Source organism: Phaethon aethereus (genome assembly GCF_964289735.1).
Source record: "Phaethon aethereus genome assembly, chromosome: 19".
Classification (NCBI taxonomy): Eukaryota; Metazoa; Chordata; class Aves; order Phaethontiformes; family Phaethontidae; genus Phaethon; species Phaethon aethereus.
This window is the reverse complement of record NC_138595.1, coordinates 1,728,958-1,753,300: the sequence shown is the minus strand read 5'-3', so window position 1 is coordinate 1,753,300 and position 24,343 is coordinate 1,728,958. Positions and strand designations below refer to the sequence as shown.

At 53.8% G+C, this 24,343-nt stretch overlaps 1 protein-coding gene across 2 annotated transcripts in view; it reads right to left on the bottom strand.

The window, feature by feature from the left end:
* Nucleotides 1-24,343, bottom strand: part of MSI2 (musashi RNA binding protein 2) — a gene marked incomplete at both ends in the record, with an annotated part of 252,321 nt that overhangs the window by 37,909 nt on the left and 190,069 nt on the right. For both annotated transcript variants that reach the window (XM_082008648.1, XM_082008649.1), the window contains 2 exons: nt 6,729-6,843; nt 15,179-15,261. In XM_082008648.1, coding sequence (XP_081864774.1) covers nt 6,729-6,843; nt 15,179-15,261 — 198 coding nt within the window. The remainder of the gene's footprint in view (nt 1-6,728; nt 6,844-15,178; nt 15,262-24,343) is intronic.

Sequence of the window (24,343 nt, the reverse complement as noted above, 5' to 3'; positions counted from 1 at the left end):
AGGTACCACCGTGCGGCTCCCAGCCCCGCGGGTGCTCGGCCGAGGGCTTCAGCGCGTGACGCGGCACACCGCGCCGGCGTCACCGGCCGTTACCTCTGACGGCCAGGCCAGGGGCGAGGGGGTTCACCCTCCGGGCAGCAGGGAGGGGCGCGTACGTGCTGGAGGTCACAGGAGCCCCTCCACGTGCGGGGGCTGGCAGCGGCCAAGGGGTCGCGTGCTGGGACCCCCCCCCGTTTCAACGTCCAAGCCCCTGTGCAGAACAGCTGTCCTCTCCGGGCTCCCCGCGGCTTTGCTACGACCGGGACGGCCGATGCCACGAGCTGTCCTGTTCACCAAGATTTCCTAAAACTGTAACCTCCCTTCTGAGCCTCAGCGTCTCCTTGTGCGGTTTTCTTAAAAACAGAACTACCCTTCGCGATGCCAGTGCAATAAATGCGTAACGTTCCTGCTGACTGTCGGCGTCAGCCCCGACTCCTCCGGTCTCCAGGAACGACCTCTCCAGACCAAGACACCATCACCGCAAGTTTGCTCTCACTCCGTCTGGAGTCAGCGGAAGTCCCGGCAGCGACAAGAGCAGCAGCTGGGCTGGACCCCCAGAACGGGTTCAGCAGCCAAATGGTTCTTCTGGGGGTCTCCGACCTCTGCTTTTCATTATTCTTTAATGTACCCATACATCGTACTGCGACTTTTCTGCCGCAGCAAGTCCCTCCCTTTCTGATTAGATTTATATATACATATAACGTACTATTAATCATCATCTAAAACTGGAAGATAAAAACGCTCGGATGAATTTTGATTACGGGATTAAGCAGTGCCAGGGGAAAGCAGCCCTGCGATCCCTGGACAGCACGCTGCGGCTTTCAGCAGTATGTACACACCGCTTAGCCCGTGCCTATTTATTTCACAGCTCAACAGCTGGATTCCCTTAGAAATTAATCACCTCTGTCATTAAATCAGATCTTTCGGAGTTAAGCTTTACAAAGCTTTTTTCCTTTTTTTTTAAAACAACAATATTGATAAATGGATTGTTTGCTAAGTAAGTTGCGCCATTAACACCACTGCGAGCTTCACCATGAAAAATCGCTCTGCGGCGTCCGACTGCAGCCCCTCCCCTTGCCAACTGGAAAAAATTAAGTTTTATTCTGGTTTGAACGACTCCGAAGCGGATCCGCCAGCTCACACCCGTCGGGGCTGCAGGGGCCCGACGCGCCAGGCAGCGCCTGCGGTTTGCCCTGGCAGCGGGAGCCGCAGCTGCGGTCCCCGTGGCTCCGGCCGGACCGGCACAGCGGTGGACGGCAGCTGCCCGCACGCCCGTGGTGGTCTGCACCCCGCATGGCGGTGCAGGATGCCGTCTATTCTGCTGCCCTGCCCTGAGATGCTCTGCGGGGCTGGGGATGCTCCTGCCCCAGTGGGTTCGCCTCCAAACCCCCGGCAGCGTGCGGCAGCAGCCCGGCTCTGCCCCGACGGCAGCGGCACTGGAGGAGCTGCCGGGGGGGCTCTCACCTGTACTGCCAGTGCTCAATGCTCTCTAGGTCAGGCAGATGAAATAATAAATTTATAATACAACATTACTTCAATTTTCTTCTTCATTTACTGCTGCAGTGCCCAGCTCTGCTCTAACGAGTGAAAGCCCGATCCACGCAGGGGAAATTGCCTGGCTGAATATCAATAGCACATTAACACTATGCCCATGTGGATGCTTCATCGAGCCAAATTATGGCCATGCTGACCTACCCACCATTTCCATTAGATACCATTCTCATCCCACACTGGGCACCAAACAGTTTATTTGCTTCAGTAGTGCTGAGGAATGATCAATCTCTCTAATTATCCCTTGTTGCTAAACAAAAATCCAAGTTTTGCCTGGATTACCTCCCCTGAAGCGAGACCCTCCTGCCCATGGAAGCAGAACACAAACCAACAACCAGATCTGCTTCCACACCACCACTTCCACCCAGCTCCTGTCTCTGACGTCGACGGCAGCGGGTCCCACACACCCACCCTGCAGTGGGTGAAGGTCCAGATCCTGCCCTGTGCTGGATGCTCTCTGGGCAGTGCTGGCACGCGAGGTGAGAGTGACGGCTCCTGGAAGCACCACGCTGCCCGCCCGACGGTCACGCTCAACTGGCTGTCACACGCTCGGTGGGGGCAACACCCGATGCGGCCACGGCGTCCGTGACCACCGCAGCATGCGAGCAACCGCGCGGCGCAGGGACGGTTGCGCAGGGGAAGGCCAAGGCTCTGCTTCCAGGATGAAAACAGCTGCGAACGGGTAACACTGACCTTTTTACTTACAGCGTACCCGAGGGCATCACAGCATTCCTGGTGCTAAAGCCCATCCTGGCGGGCCCACGGTAAAGCCCGAGCACTGCATTCTGCAAGAGGGGGACCCGGGCACCCTGCGCTACCTTCCATCCCGCACCGGGGAGCCGCGTCCCTGGAGACCGAGCAGCTTGCCACGGCGCACGCACAAGTCGCTGGAAAGGCAGGAGACCCGAGCCGGACTCGCGACTCCCCGCCATCCCACCAGCGCCGCCAGAGGGAGAAATGGCTTCTCTGCTCCAAGCGGGGAAGCGTCCACAACCACTGAACCAGGCTATGGAAATGTCTTTTCGTTTTTAATTTTGGTGATCTGAGATGGAAAAAGCTCCTAGTTAATATGTGGGAACACTGAGCACACTGGGGCCTGGGGACCTCTGCAAAATTAATTCAAATGCTCCAGTAAATGCAAGAAAATTGTTGTCTCCCAATGTTGCACAGAGCAAGCAACACCAAGTCCTTTGCAAGGAAAAGCACGGTCCTTCTGCCAAAGCACAGCGCAACGCTGCAACAAACGCGCTCAGGGTCTTTCTCAAAAGAAACGTGCTGTGACCTTGATGTAAGCACCTGTGGCGTGAGGGAATGCAAACCAAAAACCATCGCCTACAGACACAAGGGGTGGTCGCATACCAGGGAGCAGCTACAGAGAAGTAACACATCTGCTGTAGAAGTTTCTCCTTCGGTCCAACAAAGTTGACCTATCTCCTACTTCAAGCGAATTCAAGAGTCATCGGCGACGGCTACTGTGGGCGCTGCTGCAGCAGCCCGGGGTGTCCAGGAGGTTGTGCCAGCCTCCCGGGGGGCCTGTGCTAACGACGGGCTCCCCTTCCTGCACCCTGCCTCAGAGGCAGGCGCTGCTCCATTAAACAGAGTCTGATGGAAAAAAGGAATGACTTTCTTTGAAGGGCACGAGCTTCTTTTATGCATGAGCTCAGCCTACCTGGATTGAACGTGTGCAGTAACGCAGAGCCCCGCGCTGCCTCGTGCCGCCTCTGAGAGGCTGTCTGAAATCTGCTGTTCGTGTCAGATGACATTTTGGCAGTCTGGGGGTATAAGCTTTATGGGCCAAGTGCTCCTGTCTCTGGAGGGGTTTCCAAGTTAAAAAGAGCCCAACTTTAATAGTAAACACCAGCAAGTCCAAGATGCCCGTTGCCGGAAGGAATGAGTGCTGCAGGGCCCCAGCTCAGATCTAGCGGCGTGGCAGTCACCTCCAGGGCCGGGCGTCAGCGCCGGGACCACCACAACGGCAGCTGTGACGTCCCAGATGCACAGAGCTGCTTCAGATGGGAGGGCAAACGGAGATGACCTGCTATTAACATTGCTCCTTGGTTGCTTTCTTCTTTTCTCTCTTTTTTCCCACGTTTTCAGGTACAGACTTGAATGGAGGGCAAAAAGCCGTGGGGCAATGCAGTGACACCCACACGTCCTTGGGTGACGGGGCTCCTGGTTTGCACACCAGGACCAGGTGACAGAGGTGAGGCTTCTGGGTGCGTGGCAAGCTTCTCGGCCACCGAACCGCGCCCACTCAGCTGCAGAAGTCTGCGTTGCCTTCTGGGGTGGACATGGTGCCTGTTGACGAGCGTCCCTGGGGCTGGGGAGCAGCTCTTCCTACCGGGTGGGCTGCCAGGGAGAGAGAAATCACTGGAACTGAAACCACTCCAGCCGGCTCCTTGCGCAGAGTGGCTAATTAATGTTCCCGATCTCCCCCGAGACTGCGTGCGTCTCACCAGCAGACCGAGCCCAAGACAGCCCAGAAGCAGTCCTGGCAAAAGGCTCAGCCTGCCCACGCTCTTGGAGTCAAAAAATCCTTTCAGAAGAACACTTTAATTTTGTTCCAATCAACCAAATCATCACAGAAGCGGCTGCCTACGCACCTTTAGACCCCGGCTGCTGCAGGCTCCTTGGGGAGGCTGTGATTAATGAAAAAGACCAACTTCCTTAATAGCTTTGGAGGGAGTCGCTCTCCACTCTTTCCTTTGGGTTGTCTCGTGCGTTCGTTCCTCCAATTCCCTCCTCTGCTCATGAACGGCATCTGGAGAAGGTGACCTTGAACACGGGCTTCTGCAAACAGGTAGAAAAACCCTTCAAGAGCAGCTCCAGTCGCTCTGTCGCAGTCCAGCCAGGCGTCTGAAAGGAGGAGCGGGGTACGGCTGACACGGGCCTCCTGGGATCTTGGCAAAACGCTTGGCTACTGCAGACGCCGCCTCTGGCGGGACGTTACGTCGTGCGCCTTGTCGTTTGATGGGTTCATTACGCCCCTCTCCTGGTGGGGACTGGGCCCCACCGCCACGCAGCTGCCGGGGCTTGGGAAGGAGAGATTCGGGCTCCCCGCTGAGCTGCTGCCCATCAGCCCCCTTGAAGCCAGGCAGCCTTTGAAAATGGGGACGTGTAACGGCCATCCAGACGGCCTTGCTCTTGCGTGTTGCCATTTCCTTGTTTAGCACTTAATTATTTAACACGGTGCCACTGTAGCAAGCAGGAACTTGGAAGACGAAAAAAACAGCTAGCGCAGATAATGAAGCATCTGGCCTTCAACATGAATCAATCGTTGATTCTGATTTGAAATCTGGTAAGAGCGCGTTGCGAACCGGCCGCAGCAGAGCCGGTTGGGGTGACCCGACCCGGCCCACCGTGGCAGGACGGGGATTTGCCAGCAGGCACCTGCATCGCTTGCTCTGCGCAGACACAGCTCCGCTCGCTGAGGGCTTCTTCCCTTACTTCTTACAGCTGGAAAGGATCTTTCTCCAGAGAGGCAGCCCTGCTGGGAGTGACGGACACGGCACCTTAGGGCTGAATTTTCCCTTCAGGTCACTGGGGCGGACCCCGGCTCCATTGCCCGGCTGCAAGGAGAAGGGTTGAGGCAACTCTGCCCGTGGCGAGCGGAAGACGGGTGCTGCCCGGGATCGTTTTGCCTCCCCAGGGTGAGCTGGGGTCTCTCCTCCAGCAGCCGGGGGGGACCGGCCAGCAAGGCGGCACGCACCACCTCCACCACTCCAAACCTCGGGCACCGCAAGCGGAAGGGAAAGAGAAACAACAGAAGGAAAGTACGTGTGCTCAAGCACACTGGGAACATACAGGTAACAAAATCACAGACTGACTAGAACAAGATAAATATTTTAACCATAAAATGTAATTGCCAAACACCATGGGGCAAGGTGGCGGTGGAGTGTGGGGACAGAAAAATAAATGATCGGCTGAAATAACCGAATTACGCATCCCAGAAATGGATCGTTCCAGCCACACAAACAGAAGTACTATTAATTCAGAGATAAAGCAAACATGGCAGGAAAGTTTTCCCTATCAAATCAAGCGGTGCCTGAAGTCAGACATCTCAGTATAACAGCCTGATACTCATAGGAACTGAGTCCTCCGACGTGACGCCCACTCCAGGAGCCTTGGGGTCCTCCAGCAGCTCAGACAGCCCGTGGCTCTGCTTGGCAGAGCTCCGGGCAGCCGAGCTCCAGCTTTCAGGCTGGATTTTGTGCTCAGTTTCCGGGATCGTCTAAACCCAGGACAGAAAATTCAAAGCATCCCAGAGAGGCCACGTACCAGGGACGCCGTCCCGGGAAAGGCTCATTCCTGCCTGGGAACACCTCCAGACGCCCTCTCCTTCATGCATGCTTTATGGACACAGCAGGTGACAACCGAGGGGAAGTCCAGTGACACAAAGGGAGGAGACAGTTGAAAATATATGGCGTTTTACAAAAACACATTAGCAACAGATTAGCAGCATTTTGGCTTAGTAAATCTGAGGACCGAGGTTGTCACATTCTATAGAAAGAAGAACTATCTAGGCAGAAACAAATGAGAACCAATTATACCTAAATAGACCTCAAGCACAAACAGAATTTTGCCATTAAATATCATTTATCCCATTTAATTAGTATTTTCTGGACACAATACTCTGGACTAAAATACTGTTCCATCTCCTTGAAACTTGTAATTATTGTTGTGACCTATACTCTTACGCATCTCCCTGCGTTTTCCATCTTGCGTGCCATTTAAGAGCCGGCAAGATTTTCAATTATCTATGCTGAACTGTCAAAGATACCTTTAAAAGAAGGGGAATAATGTGTGACTCAATTCCTCTAAGAAAGGGGAGAGATCATTTTTAGTCAGAATGAACACACTGCATCTTTCATCATTCTATTTTTGCGACTAAGAGTAAAACAGGCTATTTAAAACATCCATTTAAATGCAAATTTTTATATTCCAAGAAGGGGGGGGGGGAAGTTAATCATTTACCACAGACAGGATTATTTTCCCCACTCCACCCCTGCTGAAGTTTTAGACTCACACCCACACAGGGGCAGGGGTTTGCTCACCCCTACGTCTTAAGCGTTCAGAAATCAGGGAGACAACACGGGAGCCGCTGGCTCCGGGAGACGTGTGATGGCTCCGGCACTTACCCAACATTCCCATCCCTAGCATAAAAGCGTCCATGGTATACGGTAATCCACGTGCCCTTCCTCTCGTCCCTGGTGGAAACATCACTTCTTTAGGTTGTGCTTTCTTACATTCTACCTATTGAGCAGAAACATGTACAAATGAGATGCAAATGAATTCCATGTAAATGTCAAATGCAGAACTGATCTACTTAAGGGGGGAGTTTTATTTTTAGCATTTGCCTCCCCACACCACCTCCCCCTCAAAGGTGAACTTTAAGAATAGCGTAAACGGATTTAAAAGAGCAAACGTGTACGTCTCTTTAAAAACACATAGCAAAACCCCACTATAAAATGACAGAAACGCTGATTTAAGAAGTTGCCGTGTTCCTGAAAGGAAAACCTGCGCTGCGTTCACTCTCGGCGACGCTCGCGGGCGTGGAACGAATGGAGGGAGGTCTCCAGCACAGCTCTATAGCAATCGATAACAGAAAACGACTCTCGGTGATCATTACAAAAAGCTCCTTTTAAAATAGGAATAAAGAATCAATATTTCTACCCGGCAGAAATTTTCTGTAAACCCTATTAATAAACGATCTGCACTCTTTCACTTGCAGCTACTCCTGCTGCCTTTCGGAGTGGCTTAACACCACCTGAACCACACGGCGAGTCTCCGCCAACACCTCGCGAGAGGCGGCGACGCAGCCCAGCCGCGGCAGGGCAGCCAGCCCCCAGCCACGCTGCCGGGTGCTGGTTCTCAGCCTCTTTTTAGATGGGAAACGGGAGAAATAAAGCGCTTTTCCATGTTCTCCAGCTCCAGCACCGTTGACTCGCCCCTCAGCAGACTGTGCCCGCGCTCGCCCCGGAGCTGGCACGACCGTCGTGCTGGTAAGCTGCTTTGGAGCTAACCAGTTATCCCAACCCATTTCCACGGCTCTACACCTTAGTCCATGCTCTGAGCAACGGGAAAGCGTGCAGGTGCGCAGTGCGGCCCCGCACAGGGTGCGGGGAAGCCCCAGGCCACCGTCCGCCCCGCCTGTACGGTCTGCACGATGAGGGTCGCTGCTCAGGGGCTAAGGGTCTCAGGCTGAATCCGGAGGTTTGAGCTTTATGCCTCTAACTTTGTTCTTCAACGAGTCCCTCGATCTGCTTTGCACATTTACGCTCCCCCCGGCCCTTGCCTGGCCAGACCAGAGCGGGAGCAGGGGTGCCGCAAGCCGGGGCCGTGCTCCCGGCAGACGTGGCGGCACGGCCACGTGCGGCCCCGCTGCCCCCAGCCCGGCCGTCCCGGCCGGGCACTGCCCGCCTGCGGGCAGGGGCTGGGGAACGGGGCTGCTTGTCATGGAGGACTAGGAGGGCTGGCTCCGACCAGGGTCGCGTCCCCGCGTCACCTCCATGACTCGCGCAAGCAGGCAACCACCCCAGGCAAACCCGGGGATGGCGGCTAATACGGCTAAACGTCTCGGTGCCTAATAGCCCGATCAGTGACTGTGTTCTCATTGTCTTACGAAAACCGACCGCCTGTTCCTAGGCAACCCGATCCGCGAAATTTCAGGTTTATGCAATTTTCATTTAGGTAACATAAAGGTTAACTGACTGTAATGGGAGTATTTTAAACAAAACCACCTACTTCTCCCCTTCCTGCTGCAAACCTCCACAGACTGTATTTACTTTGCTTGCTTGCAACACTCCCCAAAGCTACAATGCTCAGACACTGCCAACGCTGTCAAAACACGCACTTCTTGCAAACAAGCTGCCCCAACCCAGCGAAGTTTGGAGCAAAATCCCTTCTGGAGTTCATTGTGTGCTACTTTTCTGCCAAGAAGTGTTTGGGTCCTTGCGGGAGGCAGCGGGAGAAGGGCAGAGAGGGACCGGGGACGGCTGGCGCGGGGAGGCGTGCGCGCACGGCGCCGGCCCCGCTGCGCAAGGGCAACGGGGAAAATGGGTGAGCGGGAGCAAGAGCGAGAGCGGCGTTGAAGGGACCCGCTCTCCGGACATCCCAAAACTCAGGCACAGCCACAACAGGGCCAGCAATTTCCTCCATCTCCTCTTCACTGCTGTCAGGGCAGCAAGTCCTCCGGGAGAGGAACATCCCAGCGAGGGCCACGGCGAGGACCAGTGCGTCCTGCAGCCGGGGCCACCAGCCTCCACTCCCCTGTCCCCGCACACCCACGCACACACTCCCGTGCGCACACACAGACTCCCGCAGGCACGTGACGGCGCAGACACGCTACCGAGCACGCGACGGAGAGCCCCACGGAGCTCCTGGGCCCTGATATTCAGACAGAAAGAGAAAGAAAAGGAAACAGAAAACTTCCCATCAATGAATTGGTCAAGCGGCCACTCGCGCGCTGAGGCGCTGCTGTCGGAGCGGCGCCGGGGACCGGGACAGCGCCGGTACGTGTGCTCAGTGCCCACCCCACCACTGCCCCGTGGGGACGGAGCCTTCAGAGCCTCCCAGGGAGGAGGGGGTTTCAGCCCAATTGGGCTGTGTGCCCCTCTGAAAGCTCGGTGCCCCAGAAAGCCCCACAGCCCAAAGCCGGGAGCCTGCCGCTCGCTCCCGTCCCCATCCACCGCGTGCCTCAGAGAGCCCGGGGACACGGCGAGCCTGAAACGCCAAGCGCCGGCACCAGCCTCCCTGCCCGCCGCCCCGCACGCCAGCGCAGCCGCTCAGCACCGTCCTCGCAAACCGTCCTTTGCTCATTTTTAATCAGAGGGTCATTTAGCAGGAGCATGCCAATCTAACTTCTCCAGCCAAACGACTGGGGGTGAGCACCAGGAGTGTGTCACTTCATTTCGCAACCACGTTTTTCGGGTTCGCCACCGCTCCAAACGTCACGGTGGCATTGGTTACACCTCGCGGCTGCTTGCGCTGCCAACAGCCAGGACGATAAAAACAATCTAGCCTGGCTCGACAGACAGTTAACAGGAAAATGAAGTTTGGATTAGCACCGTTAGAAACAATAACCCAGTAATTAGCTTTTGCAACCACAAAACAGCCTACCGCTGCTCTCTGAAAGACTAGCGTAATTTATGATTTTCACAGCACACGAGGATATAAAGGGAATGGCAGTGAGCTGCAAAGCATTTTAACTGGGATTTAAAGGGGAAGAAAAAGTCACCAGTAGGGAAGAAAAATAATTCCTAAGCCTTTGTAAACAAATATACGCTATCAAAGGCAAAAATATTCTCCCTTATCCAGCAGACTCCTTCCCCCTGGGAGGGATGACATTCAAGACACGCGACCAGGAGCCCGGCCCCGCTCCGCCACCCCTCGGGAAGGGGCTGCGTGACCCCGGCCCGGCAGCAGGCCTCGGGTGGATTTTTAGGCTCCCCATCCAGCAGCACCAGGCCTTGCGGTGCTGTGCAGAAGCTGCCCACGCGCCATCCCGTCGACAAACGGGGAAAAGGCAGCGACGGGAGGTGAAGCACCACGTTAGCGCACCGGCGGGGGGCTTGGTCGGTGCCTCTTCACCAACACAGGCAGCAAAAGGGGGAAAAAAAGGCGCCGGGCTGCTTTTCTGCGAGACTCCAGACCTCTCCTCCATGGGGAGCGGCGTGGAGATGGCCATAACCACCCCGCAGCCCCGGGGAAGCCCTGGGGGCAGCAGGGATGTCACACGGCGCTGGCGAAGCGGGACGACCGACCGGGCTTTTCCAAGGGGGAACGCGTCTGGATTTACGAGTTGAGCAGCTCTGTACTGAATCACCCCCAAGAGCCCGCCCGCTGAGGGTACTTTGTACATAAATCTGCATGTTGCACAAACTTTCAGTTCAGCATTCCTGTACATCTTAATAATTTCCAGATTTTTTCCACCTCCCCGGTATGAGGGATGTGCTTCACTTTCAGCAGCCTAACAAAGAAAGTTTTAACTCTCAGGCTAAAAAAAAAAAAAACCCCAACAAAAACCCGGGCAGGGAAACTAAAATTCACTATTTTTGTTTAGTCTAGTTTGGAGAATTAACATTACACTGGGGTACTCTTGGGTCAGGCCGAGCAGTCAAAGCCACCAGAACCCCGGACGGCTGAGATGGGGAGTGAAAAGCCTCTTATACCCAGTGCAACAACACGGGCTGTCAGCCCTCAGCACCGGGGTGTCTCGAAGCCCACGGCTAACAGCTTTCCAGGGAAAAAGGGCTATTCTGAGGAAAGCAGAATGCACACATATTCACAATACACAAAAAAAAACATTTTACCACCCAAAGACAAGGCAACTTTGTCTTGCCAGCAACGTGCGATTCACAGTCAGCCGAGATCCGATGACCTTGAGGATGCCATGCCGTTTCATGCCACGGCAAGCCAGAACTATCGCTCCTCTAACAGAGAAACCTGTATTCGCCCAGTCCCGCCGCAAAGGCAGGGCTACCCCAGGTAACAGAAAAAAGGTTATAAGCACTTTTAAATAAACCCATTAGGTCATGCAGAAAGGTGGGGTGGGGATGATGGCATCAGGAGCTGCTCAGCGTGCCCTCAGACCGCAAGAGAAGGCGGCGGCAGCTGCGGGAGGGCAGAAGAATCTGCCCGAGTTTCTTGCGATTCGTCAATTCAGTTTGTCCCCAAAACACCTGGTGACACCCAGGGTTGGGCAGCTCTTACTGTCCCGTGAGGGCTGGAGAACCCAGTCACCCTCGGAGAACGTGGCAAGGACGGCGTCACTGTACAGCTCACGTGCTACATCATCAAAACATGCTTACAGCACTAAACCAATTTCCTCACCAGGGAGAATGGTGATTTCCGGACCCAGATTAAGCCTGGGTCCACAAGCGACTCTTTCATGTCCTGTAGCTTTCCCTTTTGTCCCTTGAGATGCCTTCTGGGCAAGCCAATGCCACGTCTCATTTTCGGCCCTACAGCCACTCCCTGACCCAGATGCTTGCAGAGACGGCAGGTCATTTGGTCAAGCCTCCCCAGAAACATCTGCTCCCCAACCAGCTACCTACAACACCCCAAACGCCTGCGGCTCAGGGTCACGCCTGTAAACAGCCGAGCAGCATGACATGCGTCACCCCTGCACTATGTTCCATGTGTCCCCCCTCCCCCACACAGCCAGCACACTGGTCGTCAACACCAGTAAGACACCAACTGGAGAGGCAGCAGGATCATGCACGAGGCCCAACACCACATCTGGGGGTTGACCTCTGCCTTCCACGGTGTCCAGCTGGCAAAGGACCTGGGGACTTCTCAAAGGAGGTGGTTTGCTGGCTGCATGTCACGTTCCCTCCGCTCCCGGCTCCTGCAGGGACCTCGGACACCGGTGGCCTCGTGCGCCCTCTGCACGTGGTGCACAGCTTGGTCTTTCCAGGAACGGAGGTGCCTTAGACCACCACATATTTGGATGAAAACCCAAAGGCGTGTGGTGTGCAACACCGCGTCTAAAACGTCACCGCAGAGCGAAGGCTGCCAATCCGGGGAGAAGCCTGGAGAGTGCTTATACATTAAAAAAACCCACAACAAAAAACCCACAAACCCCACCATGGGAGAAAGAAACAGCCACAGGTGCTATGCGGTGTCAGAGCCTATTTTAAAACAGCCTAACATTTTTGTCACCCACTCCAGAGTCTCACTGGAGGTTCTGACTTCAGTGCAAGGCGCCCGGGCTGGGCTCGGCTCATCGCACCGCTTGTCCCACCGTGCCCATGACGTGAACGACTCTATCACAGTGGGATCTAAAGGAAAATAAATTACTCCATCAAATTTCTTTTCCAGCCACTTTTGCACCCCCTTACAAAAGCAGATGTCTCTTTGCAAAGCAGCCTGCTCGTGCCAGAGGAACAATATTCTGGGGATAGCTTGTTTGGGTTTTATTTGTTCCCCCCTGCAATGTTTGGAGAGCATCTTTGGCCTCCCACATAAATTCCAAGTTTCATTTATTAAATACCTCACTGGCATTTTCTTTTCGCTTTCATACTGCTCGTTTAATATTACATTTGACATTCTAAGCTTTACGGATGGCAACAGAAGCAGAATGTGTGGGCTAAAAATAGCCTGCCAGGGAGACGGGAGGCTAGAAATAGGCTGGTGAACAGCAGCAGCCCTGCTACCCTTGGCTTGCCCCCGCGTTTTGGGAAATGACAGCATTCCGGAGACGAGAGAGAGCAAGCTCAGGGCGAGTCGGTGCCCGTGGAGCTGCGGATGTCCCAGCCGAGCAGCCCGGCCACGGGGATGACGACGGGGTGTCCCCGTCCCAGCCCACCAGCCGGCTGCAAGCCCCGTGGCCACGGGCCGGGGCTGCGAGAAGCCGTCCTCTCCGAGGGGGAAACGTCAGAACCGAAGCAGGAGCGGTCAGTCTCCGAGGGCGCCGCGGAAAGTACGTCTGCGCCTAAGCCTGACCCCGCCAGCCGCGTGCCACCTCCGGCCATCTGCGCCAGCTCGCCGTCACGCACGCGTGCACAAGCTCTCCGGCCCCTGCATGGGTTTGGTAATCGACCTGCAGACACAGCAGCAACACGATGAGTCAGGCCCCAGACAGGATCATGTCTCATCTCCTCCCTCGTCGGCTGCTTTTAAAATCAGTGCCATAGAAGAAGTGGCAAGAAGAGAACGCACAAAGCACCGTGGCACCTGGATTGCTCACCAAGAGGCCACGGAGAGCCAGGAAGAACATCTTTTAATTATCCGCGACAACAAAACACCAACAGCCGACACTGTTTCTTTCGCTCTTTGTGACGTTCCTCGACTGTTTTCTCCCTGTCCCGTCCTCCCCGTTCCCCACACTGCTGTTACCTTTCCTCTGGGAGGAAACCCTCCCCGCGGCTCTCCCACCTCCGCTCCCGAGCAGGGCTCTGCGAGCAGCCGGCTCCGGCTCCGACAGCCCAGCGGCGCAGAGCCCGCCAGGCAGCATCAAGGAACGCGCTCTGCCCCGCTGCCGGCGCCGGTTTTGCCGGGACACACCACCCCTCCGCTGCTCCTGCCAGCCCGCGCCAGCACCCCACCAGGGCAGTACCGGGCGGCGCCGATCCGCGCCAGGCGAAGGCCGAGCCTCGCTCCGCAGGAAAACCTCTCGTGTGAAAGAACTCGGCCTGCGGAGCGAGACGCGACGCGCACCCGCCCGCCATTAAGCGGTACGGGAATCCTGGAGCGTGGCACTGTAGCTCTGCCCTCCCCACTGACAAGACTTACCTAAATTTACATTCCAAGCGTTTCTAATTTGTTGCTGGGTCTGTTGCCTGGATGCTGGGGTGGGGGTGGTTGCGGTTCGTTTTTTTTCTTTTGGTTTGGTTTAAGGCAGATTAATCAGCATTTAGTAACTATACGGAGCAACGAACCTCCCCACCCACAGGCATCTCAGGCGAGGTGTCGCTGGCGGCCGGCACCAGAGCCCGGGAGCAGGAGGCGGCTGGGGAAGCAGCGGGATGCTCGGACAGGGCGGAGGCAAAGCCCACGGCGCCCACCTGAGATGGAGCGAGAGGCTTCCCGCTGGGCAAGGGGAACTGCCCCAGCCCGGCCACCCCACCACTCAGTTTGCCAAGGGGACCCTTACTTTTCTTGCAGATGCGTATTGCAGTGAGGAACAATATGAAGAATATTATTTCAGTGCCCTGGGAAAAATTAGCAAGTCAAATATTGAACCAGGCCTCCAGCATATGCCAAGGAGATTGCTTTGATCTTATCCACACTAAAAGCTCTATTATTGAATTTAAAGTCTGTGAACACATATCAGACCAATATACAATGCATATCCGAAAACACATTTGAGAAGCAAAGGATGTTTTGACAAAGGGAAAAAGAATATTTTAGCTGAAAATATCAAAGTTACGGCATCGATTGAAATACAAATGCCCTTTTTCATCTGGCTCAGTGGCTTTACTGACAGGGCAATCCGCGACTTGGGACCTGACTGTCATTTAGGAGAAACTTCACCTGGGTCTGGCTCCTGGGTTGGGTCTGGGTGGAAAGTGATTGCGGCTCAATGGCAGCGAGCCACAACTTCCCAGGGGACACAGTCCAGCAGGCAGCAGCAACGTCAGAGCATCAGGACTTGACCAGAACAGCTATTTTGGGAGCACACGGTCTGTGACAGCTACTCCAGCCCCCTCCCCTCCCGAAAATCCCTAACGCAGCCTTCCAGCAGCTGCCACGGCTCTTCCCAAGAGCAAGGGGGTGGAAGGAGGGCTTCTCCAAGGCTGGTCAAGAAGCCGAGCAGGTCGATTCACACCATCTTCAGCCCCTTGGCTTCCTGCACTAAAACCTGCTCTGGGGCAGCTGCCGGAGCCCGCAGACAACGCCTGTGCTCGTGGGGGGACAGACACCCGTCCTGCTGGCGGGGGGACAGGAGTAGAGCCCAAGGAAGCCATGGTCAAGGCTCAGCAGCCTGTCCCCACGACACCTCCGCCAGGCACGCTGTGCCCAGCACCCAGTTAATCTCTCGGAGAAGGTTGTCCCAAAGGGCCACCACCCAGGCATGGCACGTGTGTGTGACAAAGGGCGAGAGCTCGCTGCCGCCAACACACGCTGCGGAACAAAAACAACTTACCATTTTATTATTGATTTCGTGGAAATGAATTTCACAGACTTTTTCCACCACGTCTTCATTTTCAAAAGTTACGAAGCCAAATCCTGTTTAATAAAGAAACAAAAAGGGGAGGGGGAAAGGAAAATATTAGTTAAGTTACGCAGACCTCATTTTAATAAAGCATTACTTAGCCATTGGGACTTTGGAAAACCTTCATAAAAATATACACGTGTAAATACACCTGCTGTCTATGAAGCTGTTGCTGAGATTATTATAGATTAATGGAGGGAAGAAGCATTGTCTCGCGGAAAATTAATATGGTTCTGTTCCAGCTCTTCCATAGGATTTAATGGAGAATTAAAACCTCCTTATGGATTTTTTGATCCATCCTGCAGAATTTAATGGCTAGTTACACCCTGGTTACACGACGGCTCAGAAACTACAATAAGGCCATATTTTCTTTTACACCTTATAGGTTTTTAAGAGCAATCTCTACAAAACCCAATTATATTTCTATGGAACCATATTGATTTTATCTCTTGTTTAATTCCACGGGACTTCTCCATTACAGCTGATTCATTACACGACCCCCCAAAAAAACCCAAACGGGAAGACAGAAGATGATTGCTCATTTACCCCTTGCTACCCCTCACGAGGGAAAAAATACCAATGCTTTCCCAAACATGCAGTAGCAACTTTGTGTTTCCATTCGCTTTGAGCAAACACCAGAAGTCTCCGCTGCTGCGTGCCGGGGCCGGCGGCGCAGCCACCGCAGCTCCGTCCTGTGCGGATGCAGCCAGCCCCGAGGGTCAGCCGGGCTCCGGAGGTGGTTATTTGTCCCTTTCTTCCTGAATTACTTCCTCTAATACCTCATCAGGACATCCTGAGCCCTCCAAGAAACCATTACGTTTAAGGCCTCTGATCTAATCATTCCTCTCTTCGCCACTGCTGCTTCAAAGGAGCCGTGGATTTGGGCTGGTTTAGGGAGGTTTGATGCCTGCTGCCCGCCCGCAGCTGAACGCTGGTTTTGCTCTGCTGGGGCCACACGGCTGCAGACACGCCGCACTAAAGGAATCTGGCAGCTCATCGCAGCTGTACACAGTCACGTTCCCTGCTCATTCCTTAAAAAAAATTACGTAGAATCAAGCTAACAAACAAAAAGCAATCTAACGCGCTACATTTCTGGCAGAGGCTTGATGAGTCAACATCGACACCAATTAAGCTAATGAAATCTTAAAAACGTAACAACAGGATGAACTTCATCCCCCAAACCGCACTGAAAACTCTGCTGGACTCAACGCTGGTGAAACGGCACGTGACGTCTTCACCGCGCCAGGCTGCGAGCCAAGGAGCCGGTGCTGGGGCACCCGCGGGCTGGGGCCATGGGGGAAGGAAGGGGGGGAAACGGACACTGCCCAGCGTTACCTTCCGTGAATAGTTTTGCCCAGCGAGCATCCCTCTCAGCCATGCACCGCGGAAAAGCAGCTTTGTCTTTGCTGACCCCGAAGGAGCCGGTCCCCGTCTGCCACCGGACGCGTGTCCGTCCGTCCCGCGCTGCCCACCTCAACCCCCCTGGGCTGTTTGGGAACACAGCGGTGAAGCCTCATCTCGAGCCCATTTTGCTCCCGACGCTTCCCATCTGCAATCAGCGTCTTCCAGTGCTGGGTCTGCTCCCCCTCCAGCTGCGGTGGGTGCCGTGGCCACGTCCCGACGGTCCCAAGAGCCATCCCGACCCGCTTCCCCGGCCAGACCCGGCGCTCCCAGCACGCACCCAGCAGCAGGCAGTTTCTGTGCCGGGGTCCCACGGCAAGACTTCACAGGACTGCAGAATCTCTGGGCTGGAAGGGACCTTTTAAGGTCATCTAGTCCATCATTTTAAACACACGCTAGGTTTGCTTTGACAGGGCACAGCAGAAAATATTAAAACTATAGGGGTTTTTGGCATCCTACAGGTACAAGGTATGTTTTGCAGGCTACGATACTTGAAGCTGTAAAGGGCATTTGCTGGCTCCCGCAGTGGCCAAGGCGAGGTCTGAGCAGCTCCCAGATGGCTTGTTTGGGAAAGCACAGTGCGCACAGCAATGGGAAACGCTCCCAGCCCTCTTTGGACCCTCTTCTCGGGGAAAAAAGCACTAGAAATGGTTTCTAGATCTCCTCCAAGGCATAATACATGATCCCACAGCACATCACGCTCAAACCAGTGCTCAGAACACTATTTTACTTTGCGCTTAAAGCATGTAGCAGCTTGAAGTATTTTGCTTAACTCAAGTCTTTCATTTGCCTTCTAAATTACTCCATTTAAATCTACCTTAAACAGACCTGTAGTTAAAACTAAAATTTTTGTGGTTAACTGGCCGAATACGGCATCCCAGGAATCCCGGAGCACGCTGTGTCGGGCAATTACTGGAGCTGGGAGCAGCGCGCCGCTGGGGACCAGCTTTGCCCAGCGCAATGAGACGGCAGGTCCGGGTCTACAAGTCATTAATTGTTTGAGCACCAGCAACATCTTCATCATTAGTAACTCATTAGCGAGTACTGCAGTTGAGGATTTCTCTTTCAACTTTTGTCAGGTCTCACTGCCAGGATGGAGGAGAGGGAGGGAATTTAGAGGAGATTAGCCTTAATATGCATAACACCGCGAGAAAGCCCACTGCGGTCATTAGACATTTGGACTCAGAAACAAGTTTCCTATTCTCATCCCACTCCATATGGCTTAAACAGAGGTTTATCAAGAAATTATTTGTCTGATTAAATCAGAGAGCCACCCATCTTTCTGTATTTACAGATTTTATAACAGGAATAAAATAACAATCCAAAGGTGTCAACACTCATTTGCAGGTTTTTAGGAGATCTATGCCATTTTGCCCAGGCCAGTCTAGCTGGCTTGGCAAGAAAAACCAGATGCGCTTGGGTCTGTAAGAAAAACCAACACCAGCTTTTATTTCGCCCTCTCTGGAGCCGGCAGACGGGCAGGGTGGGCGGCTCCAGCGTGCGGGGGGCTCGCAGGTTCAGGCCCGGAGCCCATGCGGGGCACTCGATCCACAGCTGAAGGCTCAACAATATTTTACCTTTATGACTACCAACACCTCTGACTGATCGGAAAGCGACCAGGGGATTTTAATCTGCACGCACTCAGGCACTTAAAATCCATGGGATGCTATTCAAGAGATGCTATCGCTCCTTAAATGAACAATGCCCAAGAGATCATATGCCGCAGAATTAAAAACTTCATGGAAGTGACCGGTAACGGGTCCTTTTTTTGCTTCACTTTTTGAATATCAAATCCCAACTTTTAATAATTGCACACACACAAAAATATTACTGCATGCGTGCCTTGCTAGTTAACATAATGAATACATGCTTGTTTTTAAATTACTAAAACTCTTAGAAACTTTCCTGGACTAAATAGACAATTATTTCTTCTGAGAGGTACTAAGAGTCAACAAAAAAATGGTTCTCGGAAAGTGTGTGAAAAAGATTAACACAAAACAAAGAAGGCTGTTTAAAATGGTGACATAAATAGGATTCCGGTTGTCAAGGAGCACACATTTTAAAATGAAATTATACTGCATCCTTCTGAATGAAGCTATTATTGGAAGCTAACAAGCTCTATTTAAGAGATAAGCATTTAACAGAGTCAAACGGTTAGGTTTTTTATTCAAATGAATAAAACTGAATATTCATTTGAATAATCTTTTCTCTAAAAGAAAAGACAAAGAAGAGGGGAAAAAATAAAATAAGAGGCAAACAGATGCCCCTGAAACGAGAGGCTCCGAGCCAAGCGCGATCACTAAAGGAAGCCGAGACATATATTCATGACCTTCAGGTGAAAAAACCCTCCTTCAGCACCTGCTCAGAAAAAGGAGTCCTTTCACCCCGTTCACCCGCCGGCTAACGGGCACGGATGGGCACCGAAACGACGCGCGAGGCTCTCCCGGAGCGCGGGCGCCTGGGAGCAAGCGGCTTTGGCCTGTGGCAACGGCAGGCGTCCGCACGTGTGCGGGGCTCCGGCCGACTCCCAGAACAATCCGGGCGAAGGAAGGAGATGGAGGGGGCCGTCCCGCGGAGAAGCTGCGCTCCTGTTACAGCAGAAGGAGGGCCATCGGCACGGGGCAGCGGGTGCTGCCTCCGCTCGGGGTCTCGCTGCACAGTTCACCCGCTGCCGCCAGCCCGGCAGCCCTCCCCGCCCGAGCAGGGGCCGGGCTTCTCCCTCGGGCCTGCAATTTCAGAGAAGTGGCTGAAGACTTCTCACGCCATCACCCCCAAACCACCTTCCTTCCTACCTCCTCGAGTGCACGTCAGCACGGAGACACTCGGGACGTCTCGCAAAGCACCCTGTTTTACCTTCTGCTCCCCCCAACTGTGCTCACAGCTGCTTTGCAGCTTCCAGTCATCCTCTCCATGAGGACGTGGAGAGGTGCCGCGGTGAGGGTGAAGGCTGGGGCTCGCACGCTCTCGGGGACGACAGCAGAAGTGCCACCCAGGCAGGTGCCAGGGAGGTCCCCTCCGGTCTGACCTCGCTGCCTCCCGCGGCAGCAGGTTGCGGTCGGGGGACGGCTCATGCCGGGGTCCTCCTGCGGCGCCGATGGCCGAGCGGCAGTCGGTCTGCTCCAGCCCGGTCTGGCTGTGGCACCGCGCCCGCCGACAGAAACGCGCGGGGGGCACTGAGCGGGACGCTGCTTCTTCAGGGGACTGGCTTTGCCCGCTGGGACCTTCCACATCCGCTAATTAGAAGCTAAAATATTTAGGGGTCAATCACCAGAGGATGCAGCTGCCTTCAGTTGAAGGAAAACAAGCTGAAGGTGCTCCGTACCCCCGCAGGCCAGATCCTGCTCGGGAGGGCTGGCTGGCGCGACGGTGACTCCTGAGCGGGATTTTTTCCGCTAGGGAACAGCTACAAGCGTATTATTCACAGAGGAGGGAAAATCTGTCGAAATACATTTCATAGTGCGAGGCAAGATAGCCTCAAATATCTGAACAACCCCGAGCTCCCCCAGAAACACCTCCAGCGCTCCTGCGAATGCCAGCCCAGGCCCTTGACGTCCGACGGCACCGGATGCATCCTCTGACGCACCTTCATTACGCCGAAAAGCCTCCTGTGATCCAGGGCCGCGTTCAGCCAAGAAAGCTGCCCAGGCCTGCGGGTGGACGGCTCCGTGCAGCAAAGCAGAGCTCAGCTGCAGCCCTTTCTGCCGCGGTATTCCAGAAACATTGTTCAGAGAAAGTGACTGAAACCATAAAAAGATTAAAATAATTTTTTAAAAAATTGGTAGAAGCCATAAATAATATTAAGAAGCTGTGCTGAAGATACCAAATGTCAGTGCTCCTGTGTTCTGCATTTTGGTTTTTTCACACTCCAACCAACTATATTTCACACCTTTGTCGTCACTTGAGAGGTTTTATGTCAACCTCAGTAAAATATAGCTGAGATGACGACACCATTGCTATGAAATATATCTACTTTCTCTTGCTAGTTGGCAGCAACTTTTCCACAGCCTGCGTTTTATCTGCGTGTACGGCGATAAATATCGCAGCCGTGTTTGCACACGCAGAGGACGTCACTCCTCAGTAGAACCCCACGAAAGCAGCTTATCGGGTTAAGGGTCTCGCTCTCGCAAGCCCGTGTGCGCATTAGAACGACGACAACAAGGTGATGGCGTCCCGCACCAAAAAGGTTAAACCTAGGCTAATGCCGGGGTCAGCCCCTGAAGGGCTCCGACGGGTGCCAGGGCAGCGCCGCGGGGGCCGGCACCTCCCTCATCAGCTCGCAGCCCAGCACCTGAGCCGGAACCCCCCGCCCACCGCGCGGGCACCGCTGCCCTGTGAACAGGCTCTTCAGCCACCAGCAAAGATGCTCTGGTGGATGAAGGCACCGGAACGAGCGCCAGAGGAGCCTGTTTCAACTCTCAGGCTGTCTGGGGGTCACCCGGTGATGTGGAGCAAGTCACTTCGTCTCACCAGCAGCACTCCTCTTCACCCCAGCTGCGTCGGTATGGTCTGGTTAGACCGCAGGGTCTTTGTAGCTGGCGCTGCCTCTTACTGCACTTACAGCACGCCAAAGCACCAGCGAGCTCCTCGCGCGGTGCCGGGCAGTAATCACCGAGGCTCCTTTGTGCCTGCACAATAATCCCAAAGACCAAGGGCAGGAGACAAGAGCACGGCGAGGAGAGGGGAAGAGGTTTACATGGTCCACATGTACCACATCATACCAACAAGTGATGCAGGCTCTGCTTACATCTCCCTCCTGCTGCTAGGCACGAGTAACCCGACAGTCGCCTGCCGGCGCTCTCGTTGACGCAGGATCAGTCTCCTCTTACACGCGGAACGTGCTCCCGCGGCACCGTCCTGCTCCAGACGCCCAACCCAGCCGGCACGGTGCGAGCGCGGAGCGCGGTCCTGGGTCCCCGCGGTCCCGCCGGCCCCGGCGCTGCCTGACGAACGGCTGCGTGATGGATGGGAGTATCCAGCCTGACACCCACCGCAGCACACAGCATTATAATGAGGAAATATTAGCTCAGGCTGCATTCCCCTTTTGTGTTAGGTCTCAGTACCTGATCTGCTCATTTCTGTTTGCTTCATGCCTCTTCTCTTCTCCCCATATTTAAGATACTTAAGCTTTGAAACAGAGAAAGGTCCAGTCCTGCTGTGGCATTATTTATGCACCTGCTTTCTTGTTTATAGCAACAGCTTTGGCAGCTGGTCCTGTAAACTGTAATAAAATGCGCTTCAAAAAGTAAAAAAAAAATTAAAAATGAAGAAATGGGACCAGACAAGCCAGGCATAATAACATTAAAGCCCGTGTCAATTAATTTTTCCTCTTCTTGATAAACGAGCCCCATTCCATCCATTAATAATGAGGGAAGAAACAAGAAAAGTTGACACTAGTTTAATTTATTTTCTCAACTTGCCTGGTCATATTTCTCCCTGTTGCAAAGCTTTCTGGTGCTGCTGGGAATTGCAAGTGGCTCCCACGCAGCTGATGCATAGATTGGTGTGAATCAATACCATTCTACTTTATTCACACATCCCTTGTAATCAGAGGGGAAAAAGTTACTTAGTAAGATACCGCGCATCCCCGACTGCCAAGCCACCTTATAAAAATAATAATAACAATAGTAATAATAAACCTGCAGGGGAGGGGCGGAGAGGGGGACCTGAAACCAAGTCCTGTGTCGGCTGTCACCGGATCTCGCCTCTACAGACGCACGGAACGAAGCAAGCGGAGGGGCTGGGACGTTCTAATTGCTCCGACAGCGAAGGATGGATGTTTCTAACTTCTCGCTGTCTGCGAAGGTAATTCAAGTCATTACTGAGAGTCTGGGAACGGGGACCTGTGGGCTTAATCCTGCCTCTGGGAAAAGCCATTTGTTCGTTAGTGCCAGAATCCAACAGCCAGGACTCAAAAACTCAGCCCTGACTCTCCCGCCTTCTTATTTCATGTCTTCGGACAAGTCGCTTAAATCTGCCTGGTGGCCCAGGTCCCACGTTTCTTCCCCCCCACATTCTAGTCGCTTCCACAAAGTTTCCATCCGACGCACTGCATCTCAGCTCGTTAAAGCTCAAAATCGTCTCGGATAAAAGCTGTCAATTCTAACTTGTTATTTCCTGTTTTCCCATTTCCTCTGCTGCAACCGCAGGAAAGGAGAGGTTTCAGTTTCTGAAGAAGTAACTTTCTCTGGGTTGACAGAATACAGCCTTAGTTTGAGCCACACTTCTCAGATTTTGCCTCCTTACCTCCAAGGAGCGGTTTGCCGGGAAGAGCGATGGCCACACCTGAAGGCACCTCCTGCTCCATGGAGAAGAAGATCTCAGCCCACCCTTGTGATAACCAGACTGGGAGAGAGATGCCCCAGGAGGTGGAAGGGGAAAGAGAAGGTTAACATCTATGGTCTGGGCTAGAAAATGTCATCCTCATTTGACTGTAAAGTGTGCTCTCCAGCAGTGCTTCTGCGAACGATGCTCATCAAGACAGATGATTAGCCTGCACATCCATTTGGTGTTTATGTGCATCTTGGGTTGGGTACGGAAAACAGTCAGCTCTGCCGGCAGACACAGGCAGGTATTACTGCTGTTTAAAGTGTCAATACATACACCATGACATGAGAGTAAATTCTCAAAATTAAATCAGCAGACAACTGCCTTGGATCAAAACCTCCATCCAAGGTGCTAGCGTTTCAATACAGCGCGGCAGGAGAGCAGAGAGCTGAGGTCAGCCGCGCAGCTGGATAAAGGGCACCAGCAAGATACTCCTTTGCTTTTGTTCCGGAAAGCTGCAAGGCTCAGGCTCCTTGCTCTGCCTGCGTGGCAGTTGCAAAGGGAGCACTGTTCAGGAAAAAAGGGCACCTTGGGGTGAGCAGCCGCTGCGCCGCGTCGCAGTCCGCCCCGCCGCACCGATGAACCCCCCCCAAAAGCAGCTTTGGGGAACAGTTTTCCCTGAAGGAAGGATAAAGGGTACAGGGACTTGCCCCTCTCTCAAATGACCCATTTTAACCAAAGATTTCCAGGCTTGGGGGCGTGTGGGCCCCCCCTTGCAGGGGCCACATGGCTGGGGCCAGGATGCCGGTTCTGGCCAAAGCCCTCGCGGTCGCACGGAGCACCGGGCTGCGCGGCTGCGGACGGGGAACCCCACCGCGTGTCACGGACCGCGCTCATCTAAGTGGTACCTGAACTTTTCATCATAAATTTTTGATAGCAACAAATCTTCATTAAAATTTTATTCTATTAACGTTCTGAAATCAAACTGAAGCGCTGAGTACATAATGACTGAAACGCACACTACGCAGCAACTTACTAAATGCCAGTTCTATCATATTGTTAATTAACAGAAACCATTAATGCATTCACAGATCATTTAGAAGTATTAGCGGCGACCTAAGAAAAACGGCATGTACGTGTGATACGCTTACGTCTGCATTTTTTGCATCTGAATTTTCTACACAGGAGGCCCTAAAGTTTGTTCCCGACTCAGCTTCTCTCCATTGCAGACATCATGTCTCAACGGGTGCATTTTTGTCAGCGGCTCGAGAAGTAAAGCATCAGGCTGAAATACGAGATACCGAAGGAGAAAGTTACCTCGGGCAGCGTTTGCTTTTTGGTCAGTATTTAACTCCAGCTCCTCCCGTGTTTGGGAGCAGACCCACCCTGGCTCCTCACAGCTTTTCGCTGCTCCTTTCAGTTCAGGTACGG